General features: G+C 46.4%; 1 protein-coding gene across 1 annotated transcript; it reads right to left on the bottom strand.

The window, feature by feature from the left end:
• Positions 1 to 8,212: 8,212 nt before the first annotated feature.
• On the bottom strand, positions 8,213 to 10,261 carry LOC146196408 (uncharacterized). The gene is made up of 3 exons (XM_084598146.1): positions 10,128 to 10,261; positions 8,430 to 9,702; positions 8,213 to 8,344 (listed from the first exon to the last, which is right to left on the bottom strand). Coding segments are annotated over exons 1-3 (1,278 nt in total). The 5' UTR covers positions 10,131 to 10,261; the 3' UTR covers positions 8,213 to 8,342.
• Between the last annotated feature and the right edge of the window lie 2,342 nt (positions 10,262 to 12,603).

Raw genomic sequence — 12,603 nt, 5'->3', positions numbered from 1 at the left:
AGGAAATAATTATTCAGAGAGAGGGCAGAGTATCGAGGACGGGTTCACGCGAATCGCTACGTTTGGGTGAAGATGTACCTTGAACGTCTAGCCGCGCTGGGCGCGCAGCTGGGTTTCTCCGGCGCTGAGTTGTGGGATTGGATAGATAAGGAACACGCGGAGCAAAGGGTCGAACGTGCTGCTGAAAGAGAGCAAAGTCGCATAGCGGCGGAGAGAGAGAAAGAAATCTTAGAATTGAAACTCAGACTCCAAGAAGGAGCGAGGAGTAACGCGACAGAAGTTATCGAGCCCATAGTGTCAGCGCCACAAGTACCGCTTTTCAACCCTCAAAAGCTGCTACCCCTATTCGACGAGCGACGGGATGACCTGCATGCCTATTTGCAATGGTTTGAGCGTGTGGCAGTGGGACAGGACTGGCCTCAAGATAAACGGGCTATTGCCGTAAGTATGTGGCAAACTGGGGAAGCCTTGACCGTGATTGGCAGGATGTCAGCTGCAGGTTCATTAGACTACCAAAAGGTCAAAAAGGCTCTTCCGCAGGGCTTTAAATTCACGGCTCAAGGTTACCATGAGAAATTTCGAAAGGCTCGAGCAGAAGATGGCGAGACGGGAAGGCAGTTAGCCGCCAGGCTTTCGGGTTACTTCGACCATTGGATCGAAGTGGCGAGTGTTCCCAAGACATTTGAAGACCTGCGCGATCATGTGATCGGTGAGCTGTTCCTGCTGTGTTGCCACCCGAAACGCGTTGTGTTTTTGAAAGAACGGGAGTGCAAGACACTCACATTCATGGCAGACGCAACCGATCGACTCTTGGAAGCTCAGGACTATTCTAACATCGGTAAAGTTCCTGACGAAGAGAAACCTCATACCAAGAGTTCCGTCAACCTGCCGAATAAACCTCAGTTGCGGTGTATGTTGTGCAATCGTCCAGGACATCGGGCTTCCGATTGCCGCACGTCCACTATACCGGTGCTCAAGTGCAACTCGTGTGGAATGGTTGGACACAAGGCCGAAAACGACAGGAATCGGCACCTAGAGGAAGAACAGAGTGCCGCATGCTCTGCAATTCATGCTCCCAAACGTGCTGATCATCTTGACTGGCATACGGCCCGGAGCCCATCTGACTCTAGCAGTTGGGCACAGGTCAGCAAAGACGCACCTCAGAATTCAATCAACAGGAAGAATGCCCATTGTAGAAGAGTTTGTGATGGGAAAACAAGTGTGCGTGCTTCGAGACACTGGTAGTAATGTCGTTATTGTCCGCCGGTGTTTGGTCCCAAAGAACTGCTTCACAGGGCAGACCGAGAGGATAGTACTTGTCGATGGTGCGGTCACCCAGTTACCGGTGGCAAAAGTACAAGTGGACACGCCATATTTCATAGGCGAGGTGACCGCGCTTTGCACGAGGCGGCCCTTGTATGATTTCGTGCTTGGGAATTGTCAGGGCCCCAGATGATCCGAATCACGACTGGATGACCTCAAGCAGCCTAGAGCTTCATACCTCACAGGAGCTACCTGTGAATTTTAGACGATGTGTTGCAGCCTTGGCCAAGCCAACAGGAAAGAAAACTCAGCTGTGCGTGCCACCCATTCTTCTGTGTGACATGACAAAGGACCAGTTAGCGGAAGAGCAGCAGAAAGATGTATCCTTAAAACGGCTCTTCCTTAAGATAGATAAGGAATTCCGATCAGGTCAAGGTAATTCGTATCATTTTTGTGAAGAAGAGGATATTATTTATCGATATTACTGTATGACATCGGGAAGGATCTTCAAGCAGGTTGTTCCACAAAAACTCCGGAAATCAGTCTTACAAATAGCACATGAAAGTATTATGGCCGGACATCAAGGGATCGGACGCACTACTGATCGTATACTTCACGACATCTATTGGCCTGACATACATGGAGATGTTAAACGATTTGTTAAGTCATGTGATAAGTGTCAGAGAACAACACCGAAAGGCATTTAGGCAACATGCCACTGATTACCACTCCTTTCGAACGAGTGGCCGTCGATCTCATAGGACCTTTCTCACCTACGTCTGATAAAGGAAACCGATATGTGCTCACCTTGATAGCCTTTGCAACACAGTACCCAGACGCCGTCGCCCTTCCAGCTATTGATGCTGTGCATGTTGCTGAAGCGCTCGGTGAGATGTTTTCCCGCATTGGCATACCGAAAGAAATGGTGACCGATCAAGGAGCCACGTTCACCTCAGAGCTCATGTGTGAAGTTGGTCGTCTTCTTTCCATCAAGCTTCCGAAGACATCACCTTAACATGCCATGGCAAATGGTCTTGTGGAGAAGTTCAATGGAACATTGAAAACTATGCTGTAGAGAATGTGCCAAGAAAAACCTAGGTCTGGGGATAGGTATCTGGCACCGTTACTGTTTGCATACCGAGAAGTTCCAAAAGCAAGCCTTGGGTTTTCTCCTTTTGAGTTGATTAACGGCTGTCATGTGCGAGGACCATTAAGAGTACTTAAGGAGCTCTGGACTAATCAGCATATCGATGGAGATACTCGGTCAACGTACACCTACCTCGTCGAGCTCAGAAACCGTTCGGAGGATACGTGCCGGATTGCTCACGAACAACTAGCTCGAGTACGTAAACAGAAACTGTATTATAACCGGAAAAGTCAGCCCAGAAAACTGAAACCGGGTGGCAAGGTTCTGATTTTGTTACCGACCGAATCCAATAAGCTGCTCTTGCAGTGGAAAGGTCCATACGATGTGATAGACCGTAGAAACGATGTGGACTACATCGTGGACCTAGGACATAAAAGGAAACTTTTTCACATTAACATGTTGGAAAGTACGAAGAACGAAACCCTCCAGCTATTCATCCAGTCTCAGCAGCTGCTGAACTCGACTCCACTTCACTGGACACAGAGACACCTGAAGAGGAATCAGTAGAACTACCTTCTGTGAGCTTGCATCGAACGCAGTGCGCAACGGACGTCAATTTGGCGTCAAGTCTCTAAGAAGTGCAAGCTGAAGAAGTGCGGGGCTTGCTCCAAGAATTAGAGGGGATTTTCTCATATTTGCCGGGAAAGACCACATTCACAGAGTGTGCTCTCAGATTGACATCTAATGAGCCCATACATATTCCGCAGTACCCCATTCCATTTTCTCTACGTGAAAGTGTAGAGAAAGAGGCACAGGAAATGTTGAGGATGGGGATCATTGAGAAATCGAAATCCCCGTATCATGCTCCAATAGTAGTCGTAAAGAAACTTGACCAGACACTTAGACTCTGCATAGATTTTCGGGAGCTGAACAAAGTATTAATTTCTGACAGCGAGCCAATACCACGCATTGAGGAAGTTCTTACTCTTGTCGGCACGAAGACTTGCTTTTCCAAGTTTGACTTCACAAAAGGGTACTGGCAAGTGCCAATGGCCTGCAACAGTCGTGAGAAAACAGCGTTTTCTAGCATGTCAGGACTGTACCATTTTCTATACATGCCGTTCGGAATCAAAACTGCCCCTGCAGTGTTCGCACGACTCATGATGACTGTGCTGGGCGATGTGAAGAACGTTTACCACTACTTCGATGATGTTGTCATCGCCACTGACACATGGCAGGAACATATGGAAACGCTGAAAACCGTCTTCGCTAGGATCAAGCGGGCACACTTGACCATAAAACCGAGCAAGTGTGAAATAGGAGAACTGTCTATCTGTTTCTTAGGTCACCGTAATTGAAACGGCAGGGTAGAACTCCTCCTAAAAGCCTTTGACAAGATATTAGGGGCGAAACGGCCGACAACTAAGAAAGTTATGGAGTCGTTTCTTGGATTGACTGGTTATTACCGGAAATTTATTCCCCTTTATGACGAAATCACCAAGCCCTTGACAGCTCTCATCAGGAAAGGACAGCCTAATGCCATTTCTTGACAACCAGTGCATGAGCATGCGTTCACTGTCCTGAAAGCAAAACTCAGTGAGACTCCTATTTTGCAGGCTCCTGATCTCTCGAAAACCTTCGTTCTTCGTACAGACGCATCCACCATAAGCCTCTGAGCAGAACTCTTGCAAACTGGCAGCAATAGTATCTTACATCCAGTTGCCTACGCTAGTCGCAATCTGCTACCCCGAGAAACACGCTATTCAACGATTAAGCGAGAATGTCTAGCTCTTGTCTGGGCGGTGCAGAAGTTTCATATTTATGTGTATGGCAGACATTTCACCATCGAATCTGATCACCAGCCGCTCCAGTACCTGCAATCCGCGAAGCATATGAACAATCGAGTGTTGCGGTGGAGTTTATTCCTCCAGGAATACAACTTCAGCATAGACTACATAAAAGGGAGCGATAACGTCGCTGCCGATTACATGAGCCGTGTGTGAAAGGTGTAGTAGTGTGTTTTGCTGACTGAAAAGAGATTTAGAAAAACAAAACGAACTCGTGTGTTGGATTGTGGATTGTGAAGAGTTTTGTGGGCGTCTGCTTTGTGGTCGTCACTTGTGTAGTTTGTGCATTTTCCGCCACGTCTTCCCCCTCCCCGGCGCCAGAACAAGAAACTGTCTTGGAACGGGGGGAAGTTGTGATGATGGTGATTGTGGCGAGTGTGCGGGTTGCTCGAAAAGAAGTGAAGTGCGGCCGCGTGCGGGGCGTGCCAGTGCGCGAGAGTTTGTTCGGACAAGAGAACGGGACGGACGTTCCTGGGCGTCGCTGGCAGCTGAGTTCATCCTCCTGGGCCTGGCGTACGAGGCCGGCTCGCCAGCACCTGACGGGCACCTGGTCCGGGGTCTGGTGCCGCCCAGCGCTTCGCCAGCCTGCGAACGACTTCCGGAGGCAGCTCGACTGCTCCATCGTGCCTGGCCGCCGCACTGGTGCCTTTGCAGTACCCGGGCGTGAACACCGCAGTACCCCGGACTTCTAAGCAGACGCCGGACACAGACGCCGGAGCGTGGCATGCCGCGCTACCGAGTCCTCGGGTGACTGCAGCGTGAACAGAGCCCACGTCACACCCCGGCCGCTGGTCTTGCCTCAACCGGCGGACTCGCCTGCTCCGGCATCGAGTCCACGAGCAGACAAACAGAAGTAGGACGGTTTTGTGTTTGGACATGTTCTACTAGGTAGCAATCTAGGCTGTATGCATGTGTGTTGCCTGTGATACGTTGGTCAAGAAAAGAAAAGCGCGCGTTTGTCTGTGAACCTGCTCTCTTACCTGCCGCAGCTCCTGAACGGACCTGCGCTCATAAGATAATATCACAGTTATAAAGCGGCCACTACAAGACTGATTGGTAATCAAAACTTAACTAAACCTATTCTGCTTAAATCATCTGTTGGACAGGGCTGTTGTCTATCGCATTTGTTATTCGAGTTATATCGTGAGCCCCTATGTCGCAGTATCATCAAAAACAAAGCAGTTCGTGGCTTCTCAATATCGCTATATGAAATTAAGATTTTGGCTTATGCTGATCACATTGCCCTGTTCTGTACTGATAAAAAGAGTGTGACCAAGATTTTGCGCGTAACTGAGATTTTTTGTGATAGTTCGGGGCGTCTCATCACCTTGATAAATCAAAGGGGTTTTGGTTAGGTCACTAGGGTACAAAGTGATTTGTTGCCTGCATCAAGTGGGACTCCGAAGACTTAAGTATTTTGGTGTCCTTTTGCACTAATAGCGCTGGTGGGCCTCACTGGGATCCTCAGATCGGATCAGTTAGGCCGCAAACCCGAGCATGGATGAGTAAGGAGCTGTCTCTCTTTGCACGAGCGCAAGTTTGCAATGTCTATCCTGGTTTCGAAGCTTATCTACGTATTGCAGGTGTCGCATTGTGCTAGAAACAAAACATAGTTCATGCATATAATGTTTTGCTACGTTTATGCGGTGCTCTCAATGAGAGCCTATGCGTCGAGATAATTTGTTTCTCCCTGTTGAGGCTGGTGGAGCTGGCCTTCAGCACTTGTTTGTTCATCAACCTGTTTCAAGGTTTTCTTTTTAAAACAGCAAGCCATCCCTTCCTCCTAGCTGTGTTTATTAGACGATTAAGTGCCCATTTGCCTAATTTGTTTGCGCCCACTTCTTTTGTGGGGTTTTCTTAAGGAAGTTGCTAACACATTTCATTTCCTCTCTGTACGGTTTTCCTTGGAATACCTATACAGTCTATACATAAGGCATATGACAAAAGTTCTTATTCAGACATTACTTCCTGTACCGATGTACTGGCAGCCTTACCTCCACTTTCTAGACAATAGTGTATTAAAGCGGGGCCAACGAACCTATATACTATCAGCCGCAAAAACGTTCTTTTTAAAACTCAACACATCAACCTTGCCTGTCAAAACGTGGCTTTGTGCAAAAGGGAGTTTTGTGCCATGGTCAGTAGTCTGTATCCTGTATCCTGTGTCAGAAGCCAGAAACTATGGATCATTGCTTTGTGTATTGCCATGACGCAGTTTTTTGTTTTGGACTTTCTTCAACGGGCTCTCAAAACGTATATTGATATTACGCTCTTTACTATAAGATTTTTTCCTACATTGGAAGCTTTTGAGGCGCCATGTGACCTTTTTGTTCTCATGGGGCATTTTAGCTTGTGGAAGAGCCGCATGACAGATCGCCACATAGAGCTACCACGTTCATCGACGTCTCTGTTCAGAGAACAATGTGCTATGGTGCAGGGGGTATATGCTGCGCAGGACCGACCTCCTGCCTGGTTACATTTACTAGATGCATGTATATGTCTCCAGGAATTTTGATGTGCGGCCAAAGTGAGAATTTAATGCTGCTGTCCCTGTGTATTGACAGTTTGTGGGATGCGACCTGGCTAAATTGGCTCGTAGTACTTCCATGCAACAAACAGAAAAAAAAAATATCCGGGGCGTGGCATAGTTGTAAAACACTCGGCTGGAGATCCAAGGGATAGAGGTTCGATTACCGGATGGAGACTACTTTTTTACATCTCTTAAGCGTTGCTAGGCAACGCCGGCAGAGGTTGGCGAGGGGCTGCTCAGCTGGCCTTGGCTGTGACGTCTCTCGGTCACGGCATACGGCATACGCGAAGCTCGGCTGCGACTTTCGTAGTGAAGCGTTTCGTTTCAAAATGGAAATTGGTTTACTGAAAATGAAGGTCGCTATATCTGTCACCGCTTCACGGGCACCTCAAACACGTCAAACACGCCGTAGTAAATGGAGAAAGTTCAAGTGAAAAACAAAAGAGAGGAAGAGTTGCCGTAGTCTAAAATAACTGAAATATTGTTCACCAACTGGGGAGCTTTAACGTACACTCACATCGCAGATACACCGACGCATTTGCCTCGCCTCTATTGAAACGCAGCCGCCGCTACCCAGTTCAGTTTTAAGTTGTGAGCATTACGTGATATATATATATATATATATATATATATATATATATATATATATATATATATATATATATATATATATATATATATATATATATATATATATATATATATATATATATAAATGAGGCGTACACTTCGCTCAAAAATTTTTACGTTAAATGTTAAAAGTACGTTAAATGTTCTCGCACGTATTTATATATATATATATATATATAAAGGAAAGAAGCCAACAGTCGGCGAGGCCAAGGAGAGCATTGGGGATTGTACTTTATATTTTGTATTTTTATTTTTTTAAATTTTTATCTCAATAATCACATAAATTAGTGATGTAATCTGTTTAGGGGAAAGATAATTAAACACAAAGTAGAAGGAAAAACAACGTGCCGATGGTGGGAATTGATCCCACGACCTCCGAATATCGCGTCCGGTGCCCTTTCAACTGAGCTACATCGGCCGCTGTCCCCCCTGCTACTTTCTTGGGTATTAATGTTGTCTGTATACGAACCTTGAGAGTGTTCACCAGCGCCACCCTCAACGTCCTGTTCATTCATTTCATTTCCACTTCACATATATATATATATATATATATATATATATATATAATATGCCTCATGGGAAGCTTGCGTAACAACAAAAAAAATCATCTGGCCATTGGGCTTATAGATTCAACGCACCAAGCGTGAGTATTAGGTGGTGAAATGTGAAATGCAGGAAAAGCCTTCAGCAGCCAAAATTACTGAAGTTAAAGTGACATCGCTGAATCACCATGATTGCACCAAGATAAACGTCAATTAGTATGACTTCTAAGGAGAAGTTAAACTTAGACTATGCGCGATGCGGCAGCTCACCGACACAACCAATCTCCGGTATCTGCCCACAAGAAAATAAACATTTGTGACCATTTCGTTCTGTAGGTATGAACAATTTATTTCACAGCTTTCAACGACATTAGGTAGACAGCCAAACGCCGATGTCAACTTGTTTCCTTTGAGAGCCCATGATCTCATGAGGGAAGAATAATTTCTGCAACAGGAAAAGTAAACATGGCTGCAAAAATCGCTACAGGCTTGGCGCTAAGTAAATAGAGAATTCTCAAAAATATACCTACACTTCTTCTTGCGGAGGAGGGTGGTGTAGTCGAACGGAGTGCCCAGACCATAGCCGTAGTTCAGGCCGTAGACGCCAATGCCATGACCAAGGCCGTAGTGACCGGCACCATATCCGAGGGAGCCAACACCATACCCGTAGGCTGGAGCAGCATGGTAAGCAGCTAGCGCTGGGGCCGCGTGGGCAACAGTGGCAACAGCTGGAGCAGCGTGGGCAAATGTGGCGACAGCTGGTGTAGCGTGAGCAACAGTAGCGAAAGCTGGGGCAGCGTGGGCAACGGTGGCGACAGCTGGGGCAGCGGCAACGAATGGCGCAGATTGGTAGGAGGTGATGCGGGAAACAGCTGGAGCAGCAGCGAAAACTGGAGAAGACTGGTAGACCTTAGTCACAGCTGGAGCAGCAACGGCAGCCACAGATGGGGCAGCCTGGTAGGTGGTGACGCGGGAAACAGCCGGAGCAGCAGCGACAACTGGAGCTGACTGGTAGACCCTAGTCACAGCTGGAGCGGCGACGGCGCTGACGGCTGGGGCAGCCTGATAAGCGGTGACATGGGAAACAGCTGGGGAAGCAGCAACGACTGGAGCAGACTGGTAAACCCTAGTCACAGCTGGAGCAGCAACAGCAGAGACAGCTGGGGCAGCCTGGTAGGTGGTGACGCGGGAAACAGTCGGAGCAGCCTGGTAGGCGGCAACAGCTGGGGCAGAGGCAACAACAGGGGCGGACTGGTAGACCCTAGTCACTGCTGGGGCAGCAACAGCAGCGACGGCTGGAGCAGACTGGAAGGTGGTGACGCGGGAAACAGTTGGAGCAGACTGGTAGGTGGCAACAGCTGGAGCGGAAGCCACAAGAGGGGCGGACTGGTAGACGTTAGTCACAGCTGGGGCGGCGTGAGCAACGGTGGCGACAGCTGGTGCAGTTTGGTAGGTGGTGACACGGGACACAGCTGGGGCCGCAGCCACAGTGGCGACTGGAGCAGCAGCGTAGGTGGCGACAGCCGGGGCAGCGTGAACAGCGGTCACGGCTGGAGCAGCCTGGTAGGTGGTGGACACGGTACGAGCAACGGCTGGAGCGGCGACGCCATAGCTGACGCCTTGGCCATAGGCAAGACCGCTGCCCAAACCGAAGCCGGTGAGGCCTGAGTAGCCGATTCCGTGACTGAGACCGTAGTTGGTCAGGCCGACACCGCTTCCAAGTGTGTAGGCACCATGCAGGTTACCGTGCAGGTAGCCAGCGAAGGCGCTGGTGGCCAGGGCCAGGACGACGCAGACACGGAACTGAAACAACAGAAAGACTTAAAACTCGGCGCAACTATGTGGAATGCGATAGAGAAGGTATATTTCAAGAAATATGTACGAAATTTGACATGGGTGAATATTTTTTATAGCTAACGTGTGTCAGGATATTTTAACATGGAAATGCAGGATGTTGGTTTTGTGCCGAGAATAACCTACTTCAGCCCCTTCGCATGATACATTCAAATTATGCATAAAATATTTTACGGTGCATAGCTTTTCGTAGAGGTATATAATGTTATTGTTACATTTCAAAGGAACAGACACAGACTGTGTGCTCGTGCTCTGCGATAAATCTACCGGTTGAGCCTTCAGGTGAGCTAAGTCGCTGCAAATGCAATCGCATTTGTCTACAAAATATACCAGTTGTCGTGCTAGTTCAAACGAGATAAGGCACTTTTGCTTACCATTTTAGTAGTAGTACTGTTGGCAAACCTGAGGCTGCTGATCTGTCTGTGACTTGGTCATGCTTATATACCCGCCCGAAGTAGAGGGAAAGAGAAAAGATGAAAGCTTTTGAGAGAGTGCGGGTGAGCGTTCAAATGAGGGTACGCCAATTCTAATTACAATTTTTACTAACACGCTAGGGAGGTGGCCTGTGCGAGGAATGTGGATCGGCGCTTTTTTTGCCTGCGCTGTTTTCTGAACTAATAGATTTCCCTTTCCCTACAGGCGTTTCATTGCTACTCTCCTGTCGAAGCTCAGCAGCGCATAATTTTTATGTTTGCTCTGATGCACAGGGACGTTTTTATAAGAAATAAGGAAACAGAACTGTTGGTGAGGAGCTCGCACGAGTCTGCGCATATCAGAGGCAGAAGTTGTGAAAGGGAGAAACGTGCTGGCTGGTACAGCTTGAGCCGGCTTGGTGTGGCAACTTCATATCCTTTGATTACCAATGATCTTGAGTAAAGTGCGAAAGGTGGAGAGTCTGCTCGGTTTACTTCGATTGGAGCTTTATTCGAGTGTTTCTTTTTAAAGTCAAGGTTAGCCTGCCCGACTAGAGAGATTTAAATGCCTTCTCGAAGGGTTTCGTTACATGAATATTTATTTTGTCTCTATACACCGAAATAAAAGGAAAAATAGGACGAGTAATAAAAGGCTTTTCTCACGCAGATGCCTCGCTTAGATGGAAATGGCGCCAGAAAGTGGGGTGTTATTACATTAGGACAAATATCTTTGTCGCTTGTCTCCTGAAGTTTGCCGTATTTACTGAGTTTTTGGCGAAAAATAAAGGCTTTATATTCCTAGAACACGGTGGTGATTTAAGGATTTAGGCCAGAAGAAATTTGGAAAGAATTTTACAACTAGCTAGTGTACGATTGTAGTACAATGTAGGCCTCATGGAGTACATAGAAGGCTTTTTTTCGCGTAGATGCCTCGGTTAAATGGAGATGGAGCAGAAAGTGGAGCGTTAGAAGATTGAGAGTAAAATATTGTTCGCTTGTAACTAGAGCTTTACAGTATATACTGAGATTTCTGTGAAGAATAAAGGCTTTACGTTTTTAGAAGATGGTGTTAATTTAGGATTTTATACCAAAAGAATGTTTAAAAAAATCTGACACTTGGCTAGAGTACGATTCTAGTACAATTGGTGAAAATGTTCCCACCTTCAATAAAATGCTGCCCTATGCTTAATCCTGCCTTTGTTCAAATTGTTGTTCAGTCCACTATGAAGAGCTGCGAAATATATTAGAAATCTTGTAATCAATTGCCCGCTTGAAAAATTGTTCCAGTCGCATCTCTAAATATAAAACGTAGAGCAGATGAGGCTGTTCACTTCTGGTGATGGAAAACTCCTAAATATCTCATCGTTAATATTAGTTCTTTTCTATGTTCCTATTTCTATTTTTGTTATTTTTAGAATGTGATTACTGTTTTGTTGGAGGAGAATATAAGGCGCCTGCTAGCTGTGTTATGTAACTGAATGATAAAGAACCCCGGGTGGTAAAAAATGTGTGAAAGTTTCTACTATGACGTTCCATAAATTGTAAGTGAAAATGAGATTTTAAATCATATGAAACCCAAACCTAATGGGGCACATAGTGTGAAATAAAGTTAAATATTTTTTTCCGTAACAGAAAAATGAAAATGTGCCGAGAGCTTTGTTAGTATATAACTTTCTGTCCCTGATGAGACCTAAGGAATTATAATGAAAGCGTAGCTTCTTCGAGGAAAACGATATTCCAGATAAACTTATTTCTGAACATCACTCTCTTGCGAAATAACAATTGTCATCAATAATTTGCTCAAAAAGCAAGGTAGAGCATTCCTGAGCGTTTTTCTGCAGTAATTCGCAGAAAACGAATGGTAAAGCTAAATAAAGCGCATGGTTGTAAACATTTTTCTAGTACAAAATATCAGGATTGTAGCCGCGGCATATAGAGAGATACAGAAAAAACGGATAGTGAATACAGTTACAGGCTATTAAGAGCGACTGCTTGTACTACATGATGTTGAGCATCGAAATTTTGTACCTCAGCGGATAGCTTGTTTTCATCGGTAAAACTGAATACAGTTCTTACGCCATCTAGCACTGCAACGTGAAGAGAACGGTGGTAGCGCAAGGCCATTTTTTCCCGAGGCCAAAAACAACAGCTCTGAGCACGAGCTCCACGATGAATGAAAACAGCAGTTAAACTGCAAACCCTTTAGATCTGCTGATGTCAAGTCCAAACCCTTGTATACGGTGCAGCGGTGTGGTCATTTTTAATTTCCAGCGTTAAATATATTCCGGCGGTCTTGACGTCCGTATTCTGACTCTTGTGAGGTAAGAATTAGAAGCATGTATTTGGCAGAGGGCGTTTGCAGGTCACATGATCTGGCTCAGATTGGTCTACGGGTCAGGAGACATTAATGCCAGGTCAGGAGACATTAATGACAGCG

This window comes from Amblyomma maculatum, chromosome 3 (assembly GCF_055883805.1).
Source record: "Amblyomma maculatum isolate TAMU_Amacu chromosome 3, ASM5588380v1, whole genome shotgun sequence".
Classification (NCBI taxonomy): domain Eukaryota; kingdom Metazoa; phylum Arthropoda; class Arachnida; order Ixodida; family Ixodidae; genus Amblyomma; species Amblyomma maculatum.
Note: the sequence above shows the minus strand (reverse complement) of the source record. Positions and strands in the feature narration are given on the sequence as shown.